The 27,526-nt window shown below is 34.5% G+C and overlaps 1 protein-coding gene and 1 long non-coding RNA gene across 19 annotated transcripts in view; one reads left to right on the plus strand and one right to left on the minus strand.

Annotated features, from left to right (window-relative positions):
• Nucleotides 1-27,526, plus strand: part of SOX6 (SRY-box transcription factor 6) — a 378,453-nt gene that overhangs the window by 188,089 nt on the left and 162,838 nt on the right. For all 18 annotated transcript variants that reach the window (XM_061380138.1, XM_061380135.1, XM_061380140.1 and 15 more), the window contains one exon: nt 13,888-13,977. In XM_061380138.1, the coding sequence (XP_061236122.1) occupies nt 13,888-13,977 (90 nt within the window). The remainder of the gene's footprint in view (nt 1-13,887; nt 13,978-27,526) is intronic.
• LOC133226503 (uncharacterized) overlaps nt 1-27,526 on the minus strand; it is a 474,252-nt gene that overhangs the window by 63,602 nt on the left and 383,124 nt on the right. The window lies entirely within an intron of this gene.

The following is a 27,526-nucleotide window of genomic DNA, read 5'->3' on the forward strand; positions in this document are numbered from 1 at the left end:
TAGCCTTCAGAAGAAGGAAGCTGTCATTGTCTTTGTATCAAAGTACATATTTGCACCACTGTTTATAAGATAACAAACTCATTAGGGAGTTACATTTTGCTGTAGAAGGATATTTCTTATTTCCCATCAGCTAAAAAGGTTTCAGAAAATACCTGAAAATATCTGGATGTGGGGCTGTTCACTATAAAGAATTGTTGTTCCTAAATACAAGACTTTATTTTAAAAAGAAATTAGAAACTAAAATTAGAAACTTTCCAAACTTGGGAAACTCAAGCAATCTCATTGTAGAATTAAAAAAATTCTGTGTGACTTCAGTCTCCATGGAGCTTGCCAGCAGCTATGGGACCTGCTATGACCGCTTTGCCTTGGGAAAAGCTGTGTCTGCTCATACTGCCTTCCTCCCTTTGCACAGGGATGTATATGTGCAAAGCTCTGAAATGCATAGCTTTGAAAGGACAAAAGAACAACAACAGCAAAAAAATTATATGGAGCTTATGCCACTGAGTTCTGAAGGGTCTCTGAGTTCACTAGAAGTAATTAAGATAATTCCTTATAATTTTTTCCAAGGGGCCTCTGTGAGGAAGTATGTTAGGTCTTGTACATATAGCAGTAGTAAAAGCAAACAACAGTCCTTGTCCCAGAGAGCTCTCAGTCAAATCTTATCATAAGAGAGAGCAGGTGAAAATATGATTGGTGGAGAAAAGTGGGCACCACTGACAATAATATTAGTGTGTTTTTTATAGGGAGCAGCAGTACCACCTGCCCAGCCATACGTAAGGTAGTGTAAGTTATACCTTGTCCATAAATAAGTGTTTAAAAAAAGCTTAAGGAACCGGAGACATGTAACTTACCATGTTTGAGACTTTGCCTTTCTAGTGCTCATGATTGTATTAATAGTCTGAGTGCAAATGCAGCAAATAGGGTTTAGGCAGGTTTTCAGCCCAGAAGATAGAGAAGTAGACAAAAAAATTGTACAGTTATCTAAATACAATGTATTTTGTAGGTCATGTCAAGATAAAAACCCCAGTAAGATAGTTCTTATTTAAAGACACTAAAAACTCAACCAAAGGGCAAGAAATTAATCTCAACTGTAATGTGTGTCAACACAAATTAAGTGGACCAAACCGTGGGCATGTGGAGAACCTGGCAGCAGCTCAACCTTCTGCCTTGACTTGATAATAACAAGTCATTGCATTGCATGTTCAAATCATTATGGCCACACTACTTTTTCTGTATGAAGTCTGTGCATACAACCTTGTACATAAAGGATCTAGCCTTAGAAATCGAGCGGTGACATGCTGAAGACGCTCTGAAAGACAGAAGTACAGCTTGCAGTGAGGAAATAATAAGGATCCTGTTGTGAATTTTGTTATTCTTAGAGTACAAGTGCACGAAGTACCTTAGGCTGTGATCTACTGAATGCAATAGGAATCAAATTTTCACTTGTTACTCAGGCACTGAATTTGGTAATATATTTAAATGAATATGCCAATATCATAATTTTCCAATATACTATGTCATTTAGTGTTCAAAAAAAGGTATTTCCTGTCCTGATCTTTGGTATGGGTACATCTAAGATCATAAATCAGAACTTATAGTTGTGTAATCTTTTGTTTAGGGGCTGTTCTGATAACATGAAATTTTCTATTGGCCCTAAATATGAGAAAAATCCATCTAAACAACTGAGTCTTGGTTAGATTCTTTTGCATTTGTGTAAAGAGTGTGTCATAAAACAGCATTAATCTACAATTTCAAAGTAGCTGTGTAGAATTTTATGCATGCTTAAATTTTCTGGGGAGTTATGCAGCTAAAATTCAGCTCATAAATTTAAACTGTTATAACTACAGAGTCTGGATTAAATCAACAAAAGCAAGAAGCCTAAATGTTTAAGGCAGAAACTGTGTAAATTATCTAGAAAGATCTGCAGTGTAATTTTTAGTGAAGATTGTGGGATAATCCTCTAGAGCTCAATTGCCTATTTCTTGATTGTAGTGTGGAAAATTCTGGAAAAGAAAGGATGTTTATTAACAAAATAGGGAATAAAGAATAACTTGAAACAGGTAGCACGAGCTTACTGTGGTTTGCCTCCTCTATAACTATGAAGGTTTAATTGTACTGAATATGTTTACCTCTTCAGGTTGCAGATTTTGGGATGAGAAGTTCCCAACTAATATTTAATCTCCCCTCAGATGTTTACAAAAGTGATCCCCATCTTCTTAGCTCTGATATTTAATGTATTGCTATGCTCCATATTTTAGGAAGATGTTTATGGTGGTGAATTTGTACATTAGCTTCAGGGCAAAAAATGTTTTCTGTGGAGAAACACAGGGTCAAGTAGCACATCACACTGTGACATCACTTGCTGTGGACAGAGGAATCTACGCAGTTTGTCAGCCTTTAAACGGGGGATGTCAAGAATTGCTGGAAAGCAAAAGGAGGCTGTGTCTCTTTTAGTGGAATAGGAGAGGGTGCAGCATGCAGTCTTTTATTATTGTCAGTGCTTTTAGTTGGTGAAGTCCAGTGTGGAGAAACAAAAGTCCATTTCCTTTAATACAGCATGAACAGTATGCTTCGAATTTGTAGAAGTCTGAGCCCTATGTAAGTACAGGGTAAAACCGGCTTAATATTGCAGAATGTGTGCATAGCTGGTGACAGCTTTCTTCAGTTACCCTACAAAACTTAAAATATTTTAAACTTAAAACAATTTTTGTTTCCATGTAGACAAGTTTAATTTTTCTTACATCATTAAACAATATTTTTCCTCAAAAAGAATTCTGATTCATCCAGTTCACTAACAAGATATGCCTTCATGAATGTGACACTATCCAGTAGCTTATTATGTCCTTACTGGTCAATCTGAAGCCTTGGTGCCTATTAATAACTTATTATTCAAGCTGTGTTCTGGAGACATGGATATTGCGGCGTTGGCTGGGATTTTTCAGCATATATGCAAATGTGCTACAAACAAATTATCTTCTCAAATTCTTTGTAAAGAGGAGAAAAAAAGGCAGTCAGTGTACCAACTTCACAGGTGTGGGACTAGGACTGTGACTTTGAAAGTATCATCGATTTATTGTTTGTTCAGCTTGAGGTGTTTATGTCCTGATTCTTTTCCAGAGGACCTAACTTTGTGCAGCAGTTTATATATAGCCATATATATTATAGCCTCAATCTTTACATTGACTTTACATTGACACAGCTGCAGCTGTGAATGTTCAGCAATTCCTCAAATAAAACCCCAAGTTTTTTTAAATTGAGCTCCCAGAAAATGAAACTGCGACCCATCATTTCTCCTTTTGCAGTTCCCTCCCTCATTCATTTAATTTCTTTGAACTTTTGCAGTGAAACACGGCCAATGATTGTGTGGGCAACAACCTCTTTTGCTCTGCAGTTCCAGTTTATGCTTTTGTCTGGGATTGTCCCATATGCTGAGTGTAGCAAGAATCTGGTACAAAAATTGCATACATTTTTTGGTTTAGTTGCATTTTTTAATTTATTTTTTATTTAAAGAGTGTATTCTGATGTTTATTCACACAGGGACTGAATTAGGATTTTCTGGACAACTTTAATTGTAGTATTTCCATATCTTCCCAATACTTGACTTCACAAAATGAACAAATTGTTCTTTCACAGGAAAAAAAAAAAAAAAAAAAAAAAAAAAAAAAAAAAGATGGCTTATTTTCAGCCCTGTGTATACAGGGAAGTGAAAATGTTAATGTATTGCTCTTGGAGATATTAGTGCATTCTTAAATCTTTCAAAAGATCTATAATAAATTGGCTATTTTGTCTGAAATACATATCTGGGCAAGTAGATGGGTGCTTGTGAGATTTGTAAACCCTTTAAAGCTCTGTTTATATGAGTTAGCTCAGGAAAGTCTTGCTTGTTCTATATTTCTGTTTAAATAAAGTATAATAATTTGTTTAAGTCAAAATTTTATTAGTATAAGGGGTTCTATAGAACTGATTTTGTCAGTGCATTTTAGTGTCCTGGAAAAGACTGCGTTATGTGCCATAGAAACCTTGAGAAATGACAAATAGAAGCGATTCTAGCTATTGCTTTCATTCCTCTGCATCCTTATTTGAAGTAATTTCAAATCAAGAGCATATTATTTTACATACAAAACCACGTAAGGATTTCTCTTGAAAAATTCTTTTTGTTACACAATTGTTTTAATTTCAGAATATGCTATATAAGGGCTGAGTTAAGATTTTTATACACAATATTAAGAACACTTAAAATCATTAAACAGATGTTTATGACTGCATTATTAGGCTAATGAGTAGAGCATGGTTTGGGGGAACAAAATAGAGGTCTTTTGAATCATCCATGTTTTGTTCATAAATCATCTGGTGTCACAAATTTTCCAAGGAACATTAATCAGTTTAATAGAAACTGATTTTTCTTGCTTTTCAGGAAGTCCCCTTACTCCCACTCTGCCAACTCCCCAAAACTAACATGATGTGAATGAGATTACACACAGTTGTATTTTTGTATTACCTTTTGTTTAAGATGTTTTTACTCCTCAAAACTTTGACTAATGTTTTCATAGTAATTTTACAGAATTTCTAATATGTTAAAAATACAGTACTCAATTGGCATTGCACCTGATAGGAGTCAACACAATAACATAATATCTATTTATGCTGTTTGACCTGAGATGGGGTCCTCTGCTTGCTTCAGCTTGGTATAAGAATCTGGGAGAGTTGTGTAATGTTAAAAGAAAATCTGCCCCATGACTTTAGTAAGATGAGTCCAGTGACTGGGTTTATTGTGTAGATGAGCACAGGCTGTCTTGCAATCTGCAAGTTCTTGAGCTACTAAGGAAATTCACCTGTAAAAGAAAGATGCTACATGTCCAGCTTCTGTATGATACCTAACTTGTTTCAAAGCAGTTTAACAAATAAAGATTTAAAGATTAAATTCTCAATAGTTTGTTTGAATAATAATGAGAAGAATGTCACGCCAACTTGGAAGTGTTTGAGAAGAGTGGATACCAAGAATGAAAGTGTACTATTTAGGGTTATAAAAGGAGTGTAACAATGAATGGGGTATGAAATTAAGAGAAAGAATAATTAGGCTAAATATTGTAAAAAATTCAAAACTATTTCAGCAGGCTTCAGTGAAGCTATGCTGATGAGTTCTAGCTAAGATACTGGTTTAGCCTCTTCTTTTGTACTCTGAGGAAAAACATTAATCTTCTAGAGCTGGTCAATACAGAAACATACGAAGATGTGGGAGCAAATTAAAATGATGAAGATTTTGAGATCTGATTCCATTTGCACAACTTTCTTCTTTTGCAAAATAACAAATATTGCAAATCCTATTGATTTTGTTACTTTGATAAGAGACAGGAAGGTAAGTGTATCATTCTCCTTTATTTTGTCAGTTTAAGTAATCTGTTGGCCAGGGATTGCAAGAGAATTGTGCTCCCCTTTCCCTGTCACTGATTGCTGTTGTGTAAAGTCTGAGACTCTCTCTTGCCAGTATTATTTGTTCACCTGAGAAGTAAATAGAGGTGCACATACTTAGGAAATAGGTGATTACATATATATGTAATATATATATACATAGTGTACTATCATTGTAATGCAAATAAGGCAATAATGTGTGTGTACTTAGATGAATACAGCCAATCTAACAGTAAAATACAGCTTATAATGGAATGGAAAGTTTAAGTAAAGGAATGAAAGGTACATCTAATTTTGACAGACTTAAAACATATTTCTTTTTTACTAATAAACCAAAACATTGTACCCAAGCAATTACACTGACATTTGAGAAAGCTCCTTTTGACATACATAGTGTATCGTCTAGTGCAGTGTTCATGAAATTAGCATTTTCCTGAAGTAATCATATACAATTAAGTGACCAAATAGTTCTGAGGCAATACAACTGTATTTCACAGGAACTAAATATATTTCTTCACACTGATCCTGCATGTTTTAGTTGAGCAGTCATTAGCATGTTTATAATGGTTCTAATTTAGCACAACATTTTCTGAATTTTATCCTTGAGTCATTTACAAATTGTTCATATTGAGTAAACAAAGGAAACAGATTGCATTTTATACTTAGTAATTTATCTGAAAGAAGAGGGGAGGGTTAATTGTCTGAAAGTTTTGCTCTGTTTGGGGAAGTGATTCTAGTCTTGCATTGCTTGGCACACAATGCGTTTTTCCCTCTGTTCTGGGGAGGGGAAAAAAAGAAAAAAGAATGGAGGAGTAAGTAAAATGAAAAATTAAGAGAAGGACAAGATTTGCCACTCCCAAAGGGGAGTGTGGAGCAGAACTGGAGCTGGCACGAGATTATCTAAAACAGTTGGTGCATTCCTTAGTGATCAAGTGCTTGAGAAGTCCAGCTCTCTCTCACAGAGCATCTGTGTTGATGTTTGTATCAGTGCCCTGCTGTATGGGAAAAGCATGCTTTCTCTTGTTGCTTTTCTAAAAATAGTGTGGCATATAGCATTGTATGAGTTATTTTAAGAGAACAAAAACATTTGCAAGGTTAAAGGTTCTGTTTTTTAATAAATAAATAAAAATAAATGTCAGAACTGTATCTTTGGTTATTCTTTCCCTGAAATTAAAACTCTTTTTTATCTGGAGTTTTGCACTGAGCAAATGCTTTTTGCACTGGAGAATTCCTGTTGAAACAAGACATTTTAGGTGGAATTGGTACAAGCTTCAGTTTTTCCCACTAACCACATCACAGAAAGCAGGTCTGGAAATCACTTCCAGTTAAATTCCAGTGTTTCTGTTTCAGATGTCTGTTGTTTCGTGCAAGATCTAGACCATTCAAGTAGTGCAAATGAATTCAGAGGAAAACCAGAACATTTTAACGCCTAATTATTTTTAGTGAGCTTGGAGAGTTTTAATTAAAAGTTAAGAGAGCTCTCCAAGCTCTTACAGTTCTAATTTTATCATATTGTGGAAATCTTGTCACTGTGAAAAAATGTACAGCAGTTAGCAGATTTACCTGGTTCCCTGTCCTAAACAAAACTGCAGTGTTAGGTAGACAGATCTCGGTTGCATTTGTTTTATTGCTTTTGCAAGAAAACATCTACTGTGAGATGTCTTTTGCATATAATTGTATTTAGAAAGGCTTCTTTGCCCTTTCTCTGTTTTTCTTTTTTTATCTTTTCCTTTTTTTCTTTTACAGTATTGGCTACAAGTTGCCCTGAGAATCAGAACTGAGTTCTAATTCATGATCAGAAATGTGCTAGGTGCTCAACAAAATCCTTGTGAGATATGCAATCTCTGCCAGAAGTGCCACAGTCTCAACAGCTAAGGCAGACAAATAGGCGGGTAGAAATGAGTCAGTATGAGAGGGGGAAGTAAGCAACTGGCCAGGATTACTTAGGTCCTTAGCGGCAATATACAGAATTCAGGAATGATTTTTATGGTAGTTTGCACTAAATGTAGCAAAGGAATTAACAGGTTTTCCTATTTTAAATGTCATGTGGCTCATTTTTGTGTTGTGATTGTTTTGTTTTTCAAGAACTTGGCTTTTGAGAGCTTATTACATGAAGAAAATCTTGAAAAGTTGGACAAGGAAATCAGTTCACTGGTGAACAGCATGTCTGAAATGCCTTATATTTTAATTTTCTGTTAGACCGTGAGAATTAATTACTGTATGGGAACAGTATGGAAACTGAGCAGAATGAGATGAGATTCTCCTGACCTGCCTCTTTACTTACAGCAAGATTGAAGCCAAGCTGCTTATGAGCAAGAGACGGTGGCAGTACATTGCAACTATGGATGTTAAGCCTTCAGGCTGATTTTTGATTAGTTTTGTATTGTTGCTGTCTCTTTTTCTTTTATTTAAAGTTTATTGAAACAGAAAAGGATAATTTGTGTTTGAAAGAAGAAAAAAAGTAACTATGGCAACCCAGAATCTATTTTAGTAACATTACACAAACTTTACATCCTTAGATTAAAACAGAATAAATAGTACCATCCGGCAGTTATATTTCTGATAGTTGTGGTTAAATTATATTTTTATTTCTCAAATAATGAATGTAAATGTGATGTCCTTAATTTAATTTTGAACCGTTAGAAGATTATAAAATTGTTTTCTTTCAAAGTGAATTAAATTAACCTTTTGCATTTCCCTTTGATACCAAAATACTACAGTTTGCATATATTTTTAAAATATTTAATGTGAAACATGAAAATCAGGAAATATTTTTATGATATACAACTGGGGTATGTGGTTCTTCATGGAGATCTGATGGACAGTGTTCTCACAAAAGGCATGGAAGCAAGCTGATGTCATGCACTCAGAGATTAATCAAAAGTCTTGACAAAGGTGTATTAAAACTCCTCACTTGATACTTCGTTTTCTGAATAATTCACAGTATTTATGAATGAGCCTAATAATAGCACCAGTGGACCTTATGTTTTAGTTTAACTCTAACTAACAAACACAAGGGTAAATCTGAATTATGCTTGATATTTATTCAGGAATATTTGTAAAGTACTGATTTTATTTAGGCTTTTCTACTGTAAACAGGATTTAGTATTCTGTAAAGATTACTGAAACAAACTTTCTCCTTTTAAATGGCTGATGGATTGTGGTGGTGGTATTTAGATGTCAGATTGTTAGCTTCACCCACTTGAGAAATGTACGTTTGCATTTGAGGAATAGGGAGGGATGCGTAAAGGGAGCAGGGCAACCAAATAGTAGCCACTGTAATGGTTATTCACAACTTATTTGCTTTGAGGGAAATTGTTTCTCCTGCAGTAGTAATCTAGTGCATTAGGCCTTGTAGGCACACAAATGTCTTGTCACAAGGGTTTCATAGTCTCATTTAACATTCTTTCAAAGAAAAAAAAAAGCAACCACACAACACTTTTTCTCTAACAAATATTTCATAGATGCTGACAGGGTCATTCCACCTGTGCTGTTTTTTTCATGTTATTGACTTGAATAAGGCATTTAAACTCATTTGATGAAGGCTGATCCAAAAGACACCTTTTCTTCTTTGGTGAAGCTGAAAGCAAATAGATGTAATGAGAGTAACTTAGAGAATATAGAACATGAGAGATGGAGGAACTTGAGTATTATTATATATTCCCAAAGCTTGCAAAAATAACATCTTTTAGCAGTATCTGCTAAATTGTAATGATGTTTAACTATAGACGATATTACTGAAATAGGGGCGAAGATGCCACTAATTCTGTAGCATTGTTCTGAAAAGCAGAAAAGAAGTTTATCCTCCTACTGGTGTTATAATCAGGTTTTAGAACAGTGTCTGCCTCAGTACACCTGAGTTCTCTTCTAATTCCTCTACCTTGTCTTTCCTGGTGCCTCTTTCCTTGAGATGTAGCAGTTCAGGTGCAAGTAGAAATATGTCACCTGTAGTGCTATACCTTTGACTGAATTATATTTCTGTATTGTTTATGAACTTGCTATGTGCTTGCAGTCATTATTAATAAATCAATGCGCTTTTTGTCTTCTGTCACAAAGTAATGTGTGTATTCAGAAAGAATTGTATGCAAAACGAGTCATGCTTTAGAACCCATCATTAATAATTATCTGTTTGCAGTATTGTTACAACATGTTTTGAGGGAAAGCTTATTAAAAAAGAAATAACAAGGCACTGCACAGTAGCAAGAATAAGACAGTTCAGTTGATCACTGGTGTAGGTGTTATAAATATGCCAGTCTGTACTATAGTGTTTTATTAAGTCTCAAAAAGTCAAAGCTGATTTGAAATAATAATGTCTGACAGTCAGTGCTTTGAAGTTTTGCTGCTGCACTCTCACATTTAGGCTTTCTTTTATGTGTGACTTTATCATAAAAAAACAAAAATACACACAAATCATGAATTCTTTTATTTATTTATTTTTTTAAATCTGTATTTCAAAGGAAGTAATAGAAGCTACTTCAGTGAATTAAGAGGCTTAAAACAAAAGGAACAATCCTCCCAAATCGATGAGGATAGGTGCAGGCCACTATAAGGTCATACAGTATTCATGTAAGCTATTGCTGGGGTTGGTAACTTGTTGAAGACTTAATAAGTGAAATTAAAAAAAAAAGAAAAAAGAAAAAAAAGGAAAGAAAAAAAGGGAGAATAAGGAAGATACAAGAGGCAAAAGCTGTCCTTGATAGGAACAAGATGACTTTCATTCAGTCGGAAGAGCTTGAGAGCTTGGTTGTGATAGCTAATACACTCGTTCTTCATCACCATCGTGCAACAAAGAGCTGGATTCCATCCATTCCATGACTGATTGATTACCCAATGGACAAATGTTAATTCTTTTCATCGATGCTTTGTCACTGTGGAGAGATCCTTTTCATCTAACACCTAGGCTTTTTTTTTTTTTTCTCAGTTGTTTTTTGCCCTCTGCTTATTTATCTTTCGTTATTGTCTTACTCACCTTTGCAAAACTGTCACATTTAACAAGATTCTCACAGTACTTTAAACTCTTTTAGTTTACAATTAAAATTGCTAACAAAGTTTGTAATAAGCCATGATATTAAATAATACTCAATGATTTAATTTAGCCATCTCAGTCTAATTACACTTAACCTGTTTGCTGTCCTTGAAAGAAAATTTTTCCTAGTTCATAAGAGAAGAATATAAAGTATGAGGAACTGTGTGTTCTTAGTATAATAAATTGATATAGTACAACTTCCTGAATTTGATCTTACATGTGTCAGTAAATAAACTACTTTGCAGCATAAGCCCAACTGTCAGTGAAAAGAGTAAAAATGTACAAATGCTAATTTCTTTTTTTCTTCATTTATAATTGTCTTTAAAAAGAATCCACAAATTTTGAAAATGTCGGGATCCACAAGGTTTTGGCATGGTGCTGAAGCAGAGCCTCAGTGCAGGAGAGTGATGCAGTGCAGATGTGAATTTGGGCTTCTTCAACGTGCAGGGCTGGGTTCTGAGTTGATGTTTTGTTTCTATAATGAATCAAATCAGATAATGAATCAATATGGATTAAGCTGTTTTGCTGATGTCAGAAGATATCTTTCTAGATTTTATTTGTATGTAAAAATTAAATTCCAGTATGGAAAATAGAAAAAAAATCCTTTTCTGATTCACAAATCTTTTAAACCTGTGTGCCTGTGAGTACAGAATACAGAATTTGAAGGGAGATATGCCTTTCAAGTCTAAGCCTTTATATTTAGTTTTGTGTCTAATGTGGAGGACCTCAGAGAGTTTTAGCACATATCATTATTTTAAATTCTAAAAATTATGCAGACTTAACTTGCTAATAGAAAATTTACGGCAATTTCAAAAAAGCTATTTCTACAATGTTATAAAAGTTTATTAAAAGGCTCTTTGTGTGTTTTGGTAATCTTCCCAATAACAAAATATAGTAGCTCTAAATCATGTGGTCATATCTATAACATAAACTTCGTCTGGGAAAGGAGTTTTTAAAGAAATGTTTCTTATGGATTTTTTCAGTCATTTATGGAGATAACAGTTGTAACTAGCAACATGATTATAGCAAAAAGGTGTCACACAGATAGATAAGAATAGTACAGGTAAACGTGTATTCTTAAGAACAGTAAGAGAAGAAAAGAACTGCTTTTGAGGGAAGTATTTTATCAACTCCTGTGATATGGTAATTGTTTCTTTTGAAAAAAAAAAGAAGAATTTTTTTCCTTCTTTGTACACATTGAGGAAAATGCCTTGGTTAAAAGCAGCAGAAAACACAACTTACAGGAAACATCAAGATAAAACTCTAAATCTCTTTTTTTTTCAGGGATGAGGGGTCTGAAATTTTGGCAGGGGAGAAGCACAGAAACATCTTTTTAAACCAATGATGATATCACAAAAAAGACAAATTATAATGTTCTATTGATAATTGATGGTTATTTCTTGATTCTTCTATTATCAGGCCAGAACTCATAAAAGTAATAAATGCCTGTAATTGTTAAAAGTAAATTGTTATTATATAACAAATATTTTAACACTGCCTATTGCAACTTACAGCTCCTTAATTTCGTCTCTTTCACAGAAAGATATAATTAGTAAATAAGTTAGCTTTTCTACGGAAATATTACTTCAAAAACATTTACAAGCTGTGTTGTCTTTCCACAGAGGCTTGCCACAGTGAAAATGTGTTGCAATTAAAATCTGATCTTTGATCTTTTGGTAGTTACAGTTCGGTTTGCTTTCAACTGGTTTTAGGTCTCTTTTCTCAGTTGTTTGTTTGTTTAAATGAGTGATGCTAATGTGAATTTTTAGGCTGAAAATACTTGAACCCCAAAATATGATTTGCCCTATGACCTTTTTCTTCCCTACACTTCTGCCTAAGACTTTAAATCCTCCTTTTGTGACATCTTTGAATGCTTCTCCTCCCTCTGAGCACTTCTGGAATCCTCTGAGGTGAAACAAACTGTTAGCCATTGCATCGATGTGATCTGTGTTGCCATCCTTAATCTGGGTTTTTTGCTTTTGTTTTCACTTGTGTGAGTGCTTCTGGGGCTGCTGACATTAGAATTTGAGCCACAATTTGGCCTTAATCTGCCAGTAATTGAGCAGCAGATATGTTAGGCTGAATTCTGTCTTCTTGTACCTGCCAGTATTAATCTGTTACTGGAGTGGCATTGATGTAAATGTTTAAATTTGGAACTTTATTAGTTATTTACAAAGCATTGTGTAAATTGATCTCCTTACACAAACAGCAGCTTGCTATGAGAGTTTCTAACAAGCAAAGGTATATGGCTATTCCCAGTGTATTCACTAAGGAGCAAGGTGCTCAGCAGCACCCGTGGTGGTATGTGGCCTTATAATGGAGGTTTTTTGCAAAGATTCATTTAAGGAATACAGTTGCCTTTAAATGTTTTTGATATCTTGCTAAACTGTCCCTAAGGGCTTCCAAGCAGCTTAGCATAGAGACTTTTGATGAGTCTGTCTACCAATAAAAGTAAATGCACAGTGTTTAATTGAGATTCTATTATTACTAACTGGGAAGGAAAAATAAGTGTTCAATTGTGTGTAAAGTTTTCTTGATAATTGTTTATAAATCTCAATTGTGGTTCTTAAATTCATAGAACTCTGGATCACAACTTCAGTCATAAGGATTTCCATCTTAAAAATCACCTTTTATGAGTTATCTGGAAGGTTATGCATAATTTTGACTTCAGAGCCAATTAGTTTAATTGAGGCTATGAAAAAAATAGATTTTATTGAAATCTTTTATTCTCAGTATCAGTTTTTTTTGTGGTGGAATTGGGGTCTGATCATAGGAAACTCACTGAGGCCAATCTTCTGCTTTCTCCTAAGTGTAATGACTTCAGCGAGTTTTGCCTACATAAGGCCACCCACATTTGGGCAAAGATTTGAAATATATTCTGAACTTCATGTTATGAAAGCCCATCTTCTAATCGTTGCATGTGGTTTATAGTGAACTGAGAAAATTTCTGATACTGTGAACATCCAATATGTAAACTGCTTTTATGAATTCCATGGAGACATTATATGAATAACTTTTGCATTGACATGGGTTTAAAAATGGTTTCAGATGTCACTCTGCCAAATTTCCAAAAAAAGCCTCTAGATCTTCATGTATAATTTCGAGTGTACAATCATTCTCAAATGAAAAAGACAGAATTTGTATATACATTGGCAATCTATGCGTGTAAATTGGCAGTTAGCATGCATAAATCCCAAATGAAGTTTTTCTTTCAATTAGACTCTTGTTAAATCCATAGTAACTCCATTAACCTCAGTGGAATTACTTTGGATTTAAAACCCAGTTAAATGAGGAGTCTGTTTGGTTACAAGTTCATTTCCCTCTGAAAACATGGTCCAACTATAACAGGGAGAGCAGTTTTAAAATGAAGGTAGCAACTGTTTTCCTGATGTGTGAGAGTATATTTGATTGTTTCATAATTCTTCTTTTTCTTTATTATTTTTTGTTAATAGATTCATCCTGCATGGAAAAGCTACTCTCTAAAGACTGGAAGGAGAAGATGGAAAAATTAAACACAAGTGATCTCCTTGGTGAAATTAAAGGTACCTCCCTAGATCAAATTTTAAATGTTTGCATATATCTTACATAAGGAATTGAGGATTCTTTAAAGTTAGTTCAGAATAAATAGTAGAAATAACAATCATAACTAGAGGTGTGTTCCTCCTTTCAGTCAACTCACCCTGTTTTTTAATGTTTGTCTTTGAGATGATGGATGTGACTGCCAAATAAATAGAGCATATCAACAATGAGTTATAGGCAGTATCAGAAACAGCAGGTTAGTTATATTAGTTCATTGACATTAGCTGTACCTCTGTGACCAGAAGAAGAAACATCTTGAAAACATGGAGTTACTCATACTTGGTACAGTTTCTTCCCAGTTGCATAAAACTTATCTAGAAAATGCTTTCAGATGGTAGAAGGGGTAACTGTGTGATTACTGTTCTAAATCTTTGATTCAAAATTGTGTGTGTGTGGGGGGGAACCAAACAAAAAAAAAAGAAAAGGAGTATATTTCTATCTTTGTGCAATTCCTGTGGAGAAAGAGCAGCTCTGGATGAAATTTGGGTTCTACAGAAATCAGTGCAAGTTTTATTGTGTATATAGGCAGTACCTTACAGCATTTCCAGGATTTGTTAAACCAGTGATCTGGTGAAAGTGGAATTATCTATCTTGACAGTTAAGTACTATGTAGGAAGTTTGAATTGTTTTTCCCCACCAATCAATTTTTCCATGGATTTTTTTATTGAAAAGAAATTTAGAGTTATTAATTAAGGAACAAATTAAAAATGTGGTATTTTATGCTGTGAGAATGGATCATAATGCATAATTTTATTAAATTGCAACTAAAAATATATGTAAACAAAGAACATGTGCATCATATTAATAAATATTTACTACTCTAAAAAAATGTATATACTATTGGATGAAAATTGATGCTTAGGATTTTATATGTCCATGAAGGACACTTAAGATAGTTAAATTTTGCTATTATGCAAACAGATGAAAATTAGCTCTTTTTAATAAGTTATAATTGGTTCTGTCAGATAATTCAGGACCAAAATATGTTGGATTCTCTGTTTAGATTTTTTTTTTTTTTGGTAGAATTATGAGAAGTGTATATTTGCCAGGTAAGAGATCCTGTAGTAAGGTCAGTAGTAGAAATACAGTATGCAGTTTTACAAGAACATAAAATCCAACAAAATTATTTCTAGAAATCGCATTCTATTTAAAGCCATATTGTCTCCTAATAGTGCGGAAATCATTGAATGCTAGTTTGTCCATTAATTGTACAAGAGTAGCTACTTAGTCTTTAAGTAGAAACTATTTGAATACTATTAGTGAATCAAAATTAAAAGAGGTAGGAATCTCTAGTGATGCAGGATAATGTTCTTTATTCTTTCATACGGCACAAAAAGCTTTCATTTATTTAAAAAAACAACAACAACAAAACAAAACCCAACAAACAAACAAAACAAAACTGAGTTTGTTTTTGTGGACTTATGTTGTTTCTTCTATTTTCTTAGTATATATATTCACTGAACTGTTAATGGATAGAACTCTTTTTCTTAACTCTTTCTCATCTCGTTACAAGGTATTCTCAAATTTGGAGGAGCTTGCAACTTGTGTTACACTTGTTAGCTGTGTAACAAGGATCATCTGGTCAGGCTCCCAGATTGATGTGTTGAGGATCATTTAGTTTCCACAACTTCCTCATCCCTAGAAACCTGTCCTTAGGGGACCTTAGGTCTGCAGTATTCCACTCTGCTACTAGTTGACTTCCAGCAAAATGCAATCCTGAATCTTTGCTATTGTAGCTGTGTTTAATATTTGCCATGAACAGGCAAAAATACAAAAAGGCAAACACAAAAAGTACAAGATAAAACATAGTTGCTGTTCTGTTGTGCTTTGCACAGGCTTTCCATAGCAGAAGTAGTGGCAGGTCTGAAGCAGGACTCCTTTCCTTTGGTCTCCCAAGCCAGTGGCCAAGCCACTGTCTCCACCTGGTTATCTCCTAGTTGATAAAATCACTATCAAACTAATAACCTGGTATTAACTCATATTAGCATTTGTGTGCCTTAAGTCATCTTAGAGAAAAAGAAAAAAAAAACCAACGCTGTAGCCCTTGGCAGCATGAAAACTCGATTACAAAAAGGAAATAAAGCAAAGTACAGAAACCAGAGAGAATTTTTAATCTGTCAAGGAAGTATACTTGAAAAAAAAAAAAAAAAAAAGAAAAAAAAAAAAGAAAATCTTTTTAGTATTCAAGGTGGTAGATTTCCAAATCATGAAGTTCATTTTCATAGTGTTGAATGAATTTCCAGTCAGGTCTCTGAAAGAATTATTTTTTAAAATGTGTTGTCTTTTGGAGGTCAAATATCTTTTCCCTTTATTTCCATTAGATTCTAAATCAGTTTGTTTATCTGGCTGATACTTTTGGCTTTTGTGCAGACTTTCGGCTCATATTACTGAGAACCTAGCTTAAAGACAAGAAGTGATGCAGTAAAAATAAATAAATGAGGTCATTAGGGGGAAAAATTCTTGATTATAAGACAGTGAGGTGCGGTCCTGTGAGGAACTGCTCTTTGCGCTGACTGTTACTGGGAGTTGTTTATTTTAGAGAAGGCATTGTTCTTGCTAAGGATAACCTGACCACAGGTTTCCCTCTCTGCACAACTCTCCCCTCTTCAGTGAAAGACTGGCATGTTGGTTGTGGGAAGGCAGTACACTAAGAATCAGTGCCAGAAAAAAACGATGAAAGCAGAAAAAAAAAAAAAAAAGTATCATTGACACAAACTGATTTTATACATGTTTGGGAAGCACATCGTAGAAAAGAAGAGAAAATGGTATTTTCTAGCTTTACCTTCTATATTTAGAACACAATAGTGTGAATCAAGATATAATTATAAACGATATCTATTAATTTAAACAATAGAAGCCAATACAAAAGTAACAAACAGTGAATCATTTATTTTTTTCTCTAAGTGGGATTGTTCCTGTTCACAATTACTCTTGCATAGTGTGCTTCATTTGTAAAACTGCTTTTTCTGAGTTTCTTTATTAGGATTTCAGTTATTGATAATGGTCCAGATTCTTCCTTGAATTCCAGCCAAGCAAGCCATTGACTTAAGGGAGGCTGCGTGAAACTCAGAGGAGCATTTGGCAGAATGCTTTGTAGCCAAATTCCAGTGGTTAAATAAGTCTGCTTTTTCATTTAATATGTTTATAAATACAGGTCAAATTTTCAAAGGTCTATGAAGCAGTCAAGCTGAGTTAAATGACCTGCTCACCTGGAAAAAACCCCACAGCTGCCTATGCAGATCATTTGATTGTATCATGTTTGCCAGTGTATGCATGCAAATACATTTATTTAAGGTATACAAGCAATTTGTTAGGCTTATGTCTGGCTTTCGCAGTGTTCTCTTTTGTATAAAAGTTAGGATCAGGAAATACTTTTCATTCTGGTGTTTGTTATCATGAATAAACAAAGTGACACAGGACTCTCTTCTAAATTTCCCAATATTTGCGTACAGAGTTCTGTCCTCACCCTCCCTTGCTGCATGTATTTCTGTTCCTTAGTTATCTAGTTTTTCTTCAGCAGCCACAGCTAGTCAGAGTAGCATCATTTATCACTATACAGAGTCTGTTTTAAGTTTTCTGTTTCTGTTCCAAATATAAATCTCTGGAATAGCATAGTCTTGCATGCATCAGGCAGTTGTCCTACTGAAATAAACAGCAATGGTCTTTCTCAGCATGCAGGGTCTTTGAAGATCAAATAAGAAAGGTCAGTCTTTAAGCAACTTAGGCAATGATGTTATCGTGAAAGGGTCAGAATTGCTCTAGCAGTCTTACAGAAGAGTGACTCCTGGGTCACTGGCTACTGTGTTGCAGGTTAGTTCTGTGGCTTCCATTGGTGGTGTTTACAACTGGAACTATCTATATTTATAGGAATTGTACCTTGAATGTTATATGCTGTCTTCATACAGTATACTCTGTTTTGGGAAGCACAGCAATTGATGTCCATAGCTTTCTCCAATATAGCAGGCTATTTGCGTTGTGTTTCCCATGCTTATTCCTTCCCCTTTTATATTTGCTACTTTATTAAAAAGAGTCTGAAACTCCTATTTCGTGTGATATGTACACATTTAATGGCCTCAAAATATCTGGATAGGTAAGAGGTAGCATTCCTGTGCCCTAGGAAATGTTAAATTTAGTAAAATGAAGAAACTCACTCACTTGATAGTCTCCTGGCAAGATACACTATAAAAATAATGAAAAAAATTATTTGTACCTGATATTAGAACACAGGAGAGATGGAAAGAGGTGTTTTCTTGGAGCATTTTGTGTGTGTGTATGCGTGTGTGTCTGTGTGCGTGCGCATTAATGACCAGAAGAGAACAGTGAGGCACAACTATTTTAATCTAGTAATTTAACACTATTCATTTCTGTAATAGCCTTGGAGAGAGCTCTGCATGAATGAGTCCTTGAGAAAGTTATGGTTTCTCTGGTTTTACAGTGAATTAATTTTTTTTTGTAAAATATGCATGATTTACAAAACATTTCAAAATGCTATTTTTGCTTCCATTTTATAAAATATGTCTTCACAGATAAGCTTTTGGGTGTTTCTTGGTGCACTATATCAAAAGTGAAGACCGTTTTAAAGAAAATAAATCTGATGTTTTCCTGTAGCCCTGACCAACACTGTAGTCTGGATTTGCAGTAATTATTTCTCATTATAATTGCTGAAATTTCTTTCTCATGAAGTCTAAGGGTATATAATAGTCTGCCTTATAAATATGTATAAATAAATATATATAAGTCTTATATCACAGTGTTACTCAGAGGTTTTTAATTATGTCACTTTGTATGGCTATAGACATTTCAAAGCTCTCCTTTGTGCTCTCTGTTATAAACATATTTTATTTCTTTTGAAGTCTGTGTGATATACATACTAGCAATTAAAAACCGAGCTCAGGCTTTGAGACACAAGGTCTTCTTAATTAAAACTCAAACAAAAGCTACAAGCAAACGCCCCACTATATGATTAAGGTCTAAAGTGTTATGATACATTAGGATCATTGTTAACTGCTAGGATTTAAAAAATCAATACACAGGAAAAAAAGGATCAACTGATTCCAATTAGTGAAACCAATAAAAGCATCCAACAAAACATAACAAAACAATGCAACCCAGAGCTCCTACACCCAAATCCTTTTGAAAGTGGTCCTGATTAGAAATATACCACAGGCTATAAAGGGTTCTCATAATGTATTTATTATCATGATCCAATGAAGTGATGTGTTTAGCTTTATATTGTAGCTCTCCAAATCAGAGAGATGTTTTTGTTTTGCCATTTCTCAAGTCATTAGCATTTTGTGTAATGTGTTACAAAAGCTACATTTCCAGGTCTAACCTGACCTTCTAAATTAATTGGTACCTTTTTGAGTGACTGAATATTTCATAAGCACTTTCAACAGTTAATGTTTGCATACTCTTTAGTCTGATTTGCTTGAAGAACGTAATGAATACCAAAATGAAAATATTTTTGTTAAACTTACCACACCCGCTTATATCAATTTTTTTGTGATTAAGATATCAATATAATTTGTTAGACTAATCGCTAGTGTGAACTAGATTAAACTGTATGATCTTACGTCATCTTGACTTTTTTTTATATGACTTTTATCCAGATTATGGATTTTAATACACATAGTACAGACAGAAGCTAGTTCTGTGGGCCTGCTCACTGTACGTAGCGCTATTATTTAAGTTATGTACATGTAAGTCATGACAGGGTTGAAGCTGTACTTCTTGAAAAAGCTAAAAAGAAGTAGTAAACATTTTCATTGCTCTGGTCTTTTGGTCAGAGGGTCATATTTCAGTTACACCTGTCACAATCATGCCTGCTTCTAATGTTGAAAGTTAATGACTATTACCATTTCTAGTTCTTAAAACTCCACAACTATAAATTACATTGTAATCAACTTATCACATAAATCAAGTTCTCTCTGTTGTTGAATTCATTTTATAAATAATATCAACTAGGATGCATGCAGTATATTTTCTGGCAGAAAAAGAATTTGTTACTTACTGCAATCACATATATCTGTTTGGTTTTGGTTTACCAGTCTATGTTTCTAAGCTTAACAATTAAGGACTAAATATATGAATGCTGTACTACACTGAAATCAAATGGACAGTTCACTTACATGCTGTGTTCTGTGGAAGTGTGTCCCAAATAGTGTACTGAGAAACATTATCAACTGTTTATGAGAAAAAGAAATAAGAGGGATAACAATGCTAATAATAAGGAACTTAAAACAGCAATACATTTTTTGGCACATTAGAAATGATTGCCTTGTGGAATTTGATCCATTCTTCATTTGTAGAAATAGTGACAAGAAAAATGTATGGTATTAAAATTTGTTTATTTTCAAATGCCATTTAATTTGTTAGCAGAAAAAGGGTTGAATATAAACTGAAAAATTTCAAGTAGGCTTTCTTCACTTTGTCTTCAAAAATTTGCCATTTTCTTCTGTAGGTAGGTTATTTTGTATTATATATATATTTTTACTTTTCATTATAGCAGTAATTGTTTTATTTAAAATATGCAGAGTGTTTAACGATAGCTGAAAGGCTTGTAGGTTGAAGGAGCTTATCACTACTTAGAACTTTAGGCCTTCTCTTCTGACCCTGGATGTCAGTGGCAGATTTCCTTCCCAGCTTAGTTGCCTACAAAGTTGCCTACCTTTAGGAAAATAAAACTCCTAGTGAAGAAGAAATACAACTTCATATGAAAAAAGCAAGTTCCTATGTAGGAGTTTGCGCTGCTAAACCAAGAGTGGAAGCTTCATTTGTTGTGTTCACCAAGTGAAACAAGCTCTTGGCTTTTTGTTGCCCTAGACATCTAAAGTCAAATTGTAACAAACTAACGACTGTAAGCATTTATGTAGAAAGATGCATATAGGTATAATACTGAAAGGACTGAAATTTTCTGGTCAGTTTGGATTTGTGGAAACCCTGTAGATGTACTTCATCAGTCTTTTGTTAAAGGAGTTTCACCTTAAGGAAATCTTTGATTGAAGTGTCACATATAAAGAGCATACTATCCAGCAGTGTTCAGCCTCTACGGTGACTGAATAATGTGGAGAAAGGGTATAAGGAAAGGGCAAACATACAGTGACATTTCCTCAATATCCTCTTCCATTATCCCACAAAATATGATTAATAGGCTTCTTGATTCAGAAGTTGTACATTCAGGTTTAATGGCCCTTGATAGAATTATCATCTATGAACATATCCAATTGCTTTGGAACCCTTTAATAGACAGCTGGAATGTCTGTTGGGATACGCTCAGCAGTTAACAATATGCTGTATATTTGAACCTGGTACTTTGTAGGTGTACCCTAGATTTTGTATTATAATGGACAAGGAATGGTTCCCTGTTCAGCTTCTCTGTTACACTACCTTCAGTTGTCTGTTCTTCAGGTTGAAAAGTAAATATGTATTTGCTTATTTCAGCTATGAAAGCTGTTCTGCACTTTGGTCATCCTCATGACTCCTATCTGCAGTTAGTTTGGAAAGAAATCTTTTGTGCAAAAATATCTCTGTTCTGAGCAACTTCAAACGTTGGCACTGACTAATGGTAAACTTTGTGGCAATCCTTTTCACCTCGGTTTTAAACTCCGTTTCTGAACAGGGAGTCTGTCTTGAATTGCAGTCTTGGTATGTGGATGTTGCGTGGCGATACGAGCATCCTGATGACATCAGACATCAGATTTTTATTTTTTTGTCTTAAGACATATGTAAAAATGCCTCACTGGGAGCTTTACAAACTGTGGACCCACGGTGGTTCAGAAACATCATCTGTAAAACTTGTGAAACCACTTGTGGGGGAAAAAAAAGAGTGCATTAATAGTCAGAAAAAATGAAGAGCACATTTGGGAAGCTCACATGCAACTGAGAACAGCAAGAAACTAATGTGCAACCTGACACATCCACTGCCTCAAAAGCCTGAGTTCAGTGGCAAATAGAAGAAATAAAAGGGTTGTCCTTGTCTTCTGTAAACAACTTGACCCTTTGGAAAAGGTTAACTATCGGTATTTTTTTTCAAGAGGGCTTGGTTTGTCTGTGTCACCTCGCTTCAGATCTGACCAATGACATCTGACATTTTTCTGCCAAAGGGCAGATCCAGCCAAAGAAGTCTTATTTTGCTTCTTTTCACCATCTCCTGGAAACCCTAAAGTGATTTCAGGCTGATCAGGATTTCTTTGCACTAATCGGGTCATTCATGATACTGCCTCCTCCCTGGTTAGTGGTTTGGTCTCAAGTCACTGTCTCTCTTCTGCCACTCATGCAAATATCTATTTTGGATTAAAGTAAATAATTTCTCTTTTCCACTCGCCCCATTTTTTATTTGTCATTAGCTGTCACAATGAAGCCTTGTTGTTATATGTATTTTTTCTTACCTTTATTTCTTTAAATTGCTGTTAGTTTGACCCACATATCCTAATATTCACCTTGGTCTCTATTGATATGAATTAACCAAGTTTAATGTTAGTCATGTGCTCATAAAAGTTCTTCAAGAGTTATATAAGATTAAGCTGAGACCTGCTCAATAGCTGTTTAAAATTTATTGCCCCATAGATAGGGGTAATGAGAGGCTAACACACTTGGGAATAAATCCTCATGTCTATTAAGATTTGTTTGAATAGGTTTCCATCACAACAGGTGCACAATTATTTTATGAGTAAAATATTATCAGCCTTCCAAATTAGTCAGGGCAAAATGCAAGTTGTCTGATTAAATAATCAAACCCAATACTTAAAATGCACTTGATTTCCACAGGAATTTTAAGATGCTAAGTCCCAGTCTATCAGTGAAACTGTGATTGTTTGCAGCATGCAAGTAGCAGCTTGTAGAGTATCCTGTTTGGTATGTTTTACATAATTCATCCTACATTATACAAGACAAAACCGCTTAAAAAGCATATAATAATAGGTTTTACTTCTAGTCAAACAATTTTAATCTACCAATGAAGGTATTATACTGTGCATTAAAATCAGAAAAAAGTGGGCCTCTAATGGAAAATAGTTTGAAAGTGTTCTGCATTCAATTAGGAGAAACATCAGTTTAGAAATACAAATCCTGTGTTGTTTTTTAAATAATTTAGTTTATGAAGGGGGAGGGAAAAAAAGAAATATCCTCTGAATCTGAAGTGCAGCATGCAGTGTGGAGATCACATATGTCCCCAGTTATAGAATAGCTCAGTAAACACAGTAACCCAGAGACCCAAGGAATGAGTAAAATCTAAAACAGTAGGTTCACCATGAATGGAAAACTTAGCAGTGCAGCTGTCAGGCGCAGATTAGATACAGGTAACTGTTTGTTTTCATATCTGAATCTGTTTGTCAATCAAGGAATGCTATGAATCAGGAGATGGGATCTCAAAGACAAAACCACAAAGTCAGAGACACCATCTGGAGGAGCTCCAAGCCACAAAAATTAGGGAAGAAGCATAGAGGGAACAAAAACCGTAAATGCTTGCATGGATTCTGTCTCTATATACATTGAATTTAAATAATTGTGTTGATACATCAGTAATAATAATTGCTGATAAAAATTATAGTCCTTATTTTGGGCAGCAATATGTTTTACTAAATGTGAAATTAAATGCAATTTATATTAATTAGGGATAATATGAAAGTATGTAAGTGGTTGACATTTCCGACATTTTTAAACATACTACTATGTATGTGAAGATACATCTTTTGCATTTGTTTTGACTTGGAAATACTGTAGATTGATACAGGCCCCTAGTGTGCTTTGTTGAAATAAGATCACAGTTCTAAATCTGAAGATCAGAAAATTGTTTATAGACAAGGTTCATTATACTTTGAAATTTAGTTATGGGATTTGATCATTGATGTAACTGTTTACTGGTAGTTCTCTAGAAGCTGGGATATGGTTGTATTACACATACTAAAAATCTACTGTTAAAATGCAAATAGTGTACCCAAGTTGCAGGAATTCAAAAGCCTGTATAGTGTATACAGACATTTTATGTAGGTTTGTGTAACTTAGGTTTCTGAACATGGAAAAACTTACAGAGACTTCAAATTTTCATTTGTGACATCAAAGGAATACAAAGGTTTATGAAGGAAGATAAAATGAAATTGGCATAACTGTTCTGTGGTTTGGGCTCTTTTTTTTTTTTAGATTCATAAAGGATCATAGAGTTCCTTGTAACTGAAATAACTTTTTACCTTTGCTGCTTTATGCCAGCGTCAGGATCCATTTGCCTAAATATTGTCGAGATTCTGCAACAGTCACAGGATGACTGTAGGTTTTCTTTTAGGTGCTGCAGATAGTTCCTACTGCCATATCCACCACTAAAGTGTGTCACTAAGGGCCTCATCTATGTGTTTTTTAAACACTTCCAGGGACAGTGATTCCACCATTTCCCTGGGCAGCCTACTCCAATGCCTCACCACCCTTTTGGTGAAGAAATTTCTCCTAATATCTAATCTAAACCTTGCTTGACACAACTTAAGGACGTTACCTTTAGTCCTGTCACTTGTTACTTGGTAGGAGAGACCAGCCACCTCCTTTCAGGTAATTGTAGAGAGTGGTAAGGTTGCCCCTGAACCTTCTCTTCTCCATACTAAACAACCCCAGTTACCTCAGCCTTTCCTCATAAGACTTGTTCTCCAGAACCTTCAGCAGCTTGTTTGGACGTGCTGCAGCACCTTAATGTCTTTCTTGTAGTGGTGGGCCCAAAACTGAACATAATATCCAAAGTACAGCCCCACCAGTGCCGAGTACAGGGGGTTGGTTGATCGCTGCCCTGGCCCTCCTGGCCACACTATTGCTGATACAAACCAGGATGCTGTTGGCCTTCTTGGCTGCCTGGGCACACTACTGGCTGATACTCAGCAGTCAGCAATCCCAGATCCTTTTCCCCTGGGCAGCAGATATATGGGTGTTAGATGCTTAATGTATATTTTAAACCATCGTCACAATCTACCTGCAGTAGTGAGTCCTAAAGCCCTGAAAAAAAATCTGACCCAGAGACACCTAAATCTAACAAATCCCTTAGAAAAATACCTGAGACATTTACAGATGCAGACAGGTTGAAATTTTTATGTATATTTAAAATGTAGAGGGGAAATAACCATAAAATACATTGTTTTGGTGCAAAATTATTCTGCAGTCTCAATTAGCCTTTATTTTGGCAGTATCACAGCATCACAGTTACACTGATGTAACTTCTGAGAAACATGCCAGAATCATTGCACTGGGTTGCAATAGGTAAGTTGCTCCAGACACAACTAAGTTGTTTTTTTTTATAGGTCACTTAAAAGGAATATGATTAACTCTCAAAGCCAACTGAAAGAATTCTTATAGAAATCTGTTTTCCCTGCTTCTGTTTCTTCTTGTGCTTTTATTGTTAGTGTCCTGTTATGAAGGAAAAATATGATGAAGTTGTGGTTACTGTCAAAATAAAGTAATGAAAATGCAACCTGGATACTGTTTTATTGTCTTAAGGAGAGAGGAACAATTATGGAATCCTGATTTTCTAAATATATCCCAGGTCTATTTATAATATATTGAATTAGAATGCTGTTCTTACAGAATACAAAACCTCTTGGTATGTTTCCTATATGCTCCCAATGCTTCAAGGTTTATTCTCAATCGTCTTTAAACTCTGTGCTCAAAGCTGAGCTTTTGAATATTAAATTACAGATAGTCTTTTGAATAGGTAGTGTTTATGTTTTCATTCTGAGTGATCCTGTTTGAGTCATAGAGTACCTATGTAAGCACAACAAAATAATATGATATCACTCTCTTGTTTGGGACTGTGAGAAATTTCATTACCAAAGATTCTGTAGCAAAGGGCTGTGTTAAATGTTTTGGTTTGTGATCAACTAGGTATGCAAATAAATTGTATTAAGAAAATTTACAATGTACTTTTAGTCACTGGTAAGAAACATCTGGCTAAACATACTCACGCTTGTGGTTACAGAATAATGATACCAGAACACTCTTAGAATGTGTGGAACTTCAGTCTACAAATGTAGGCCACCTCCTTTGTGCTCTGGTTAATGTGATTTAGGAGGGTTTTCAAGTTAGAGAACTTGACTAATAATTTTGTAGTGTATTTAATAGGAGCACAACAAGCTCATCATAGAATTCCCATTTGTTTTGGAATTTTTTTTTTTTTTTTTTTTTTAATTATAAATGATCCTTGAGGGAACAACAAGCAGTTTATTTGTTTGGTTTTTGTTTCTCATACCCATACAGTGAGATTGTGGTTATTTCAAAAGACACAAGATAATTCATATCTGCAGCATTAATATGATCTACTGAATTGGTTCTACAGATTACTAAGTTGTGTGTACGGATAAATAGTGCTTTCAATTTATGACTGTTTGATTATGAAAGAAATTTAAAATAATACTCAGATTCACAAGCCTGAAGCTGCCAATTTTACAATATTTTTTTTTAATGCCATTAATAATGAACATATCAATGAACCTGTTTCAAAGCCCACTTAAATAAGGGAAGTTTCTTCAACTGACTTTTGTGGACTTATTCTAAATGTATAAAATGTTGCTGCTTCTCCGTACATATCAAAGGCTTTTAACTAAATTGTCTCTATTCAGATGAGGTAAGAAGTTTCTTCTTTACAGCTTCTATGATAGACAGGGTATGCTAATGTCCTTGTTTTGCAATAAACTTTGCTTCTTCATTACTTATCACCAGAGGCAATAAAAATCTTCAGAGGCAAATATAAGTTTTTCATTGATATATTTGTTTGTATTTGTAAGACATGAAAGATGAACATGCAATTAAGTTCAAAATTAAAATTTATATTTAAAGTATATAAATCATACAGTACTAATGTTTCTCATATTTATATTTAGACATTTCTGAGTGGTGCAGCTAATAACTACTGACTAAAAAACTCATGGAAGTAACTTATTTAACAAGATATAAAAAGTAAGAGCAAGACACCGTAAGTCAGAGCACATTTCACAGGGGCACATCTCCTCTCCTGTGTATATTGTGCATTCTGGATGCAATAGAAAAAATACGTTTGGGTTAAAATTTTGTGTATTGGAGGAGAGGCATGATTCCTAGAGTGTTTTGGTGTAGGATCCTCAGTGTTAGCCTTAAGACAAATGAACTCCAATAATTGAATCCTAATATGTAAATCAGTTAGCCTTTTTATAAAAAAGCTGCAGGGGCACATATGGGAAGGATCTTTTCCTTTCTTGCACCTAAAGAGAAAAGTACTAATTCCTGTCATTGTTCTCGTAGAGCTTCCTGGTTCCGAAAGCTTCAGGTTCAATATAATCTTTTATTATGAATCTGTAGTTTAGATAATGTGAAAAAACTGAACAAACACACAAAAGCTTCTTTTACATCATGAACTTTTTTATGAAGCACGAATATCAGCTGAAGAAATCATAAGTAACTGAGTCCTGTTATATAGGGAAATTAATGTCATCTAATTCATGAGCTATGCTCATCAAATAAGGTATTAAACTAACTTCCTCTAAGCTCAGCTTCCTTCCAATCATTTTTATG

Source organism: Neopsephotus bourkii, unplaced genomic scaffold (genome assembly GCF_033783945.1).
Source record: "Neopsephotus bourkii isolate Nb327-2 ecotype Australia unplaced genomic scaffold, CSIRO-AGI_Nbou_v1 NB_1792, whole genome shotgun sequence".
NCBI lineage: Eukaryota > Metazoa > Chordata > Aves > Psittaciformes > Psittacidae > Neopsephotus > Neopsephotus bourkii.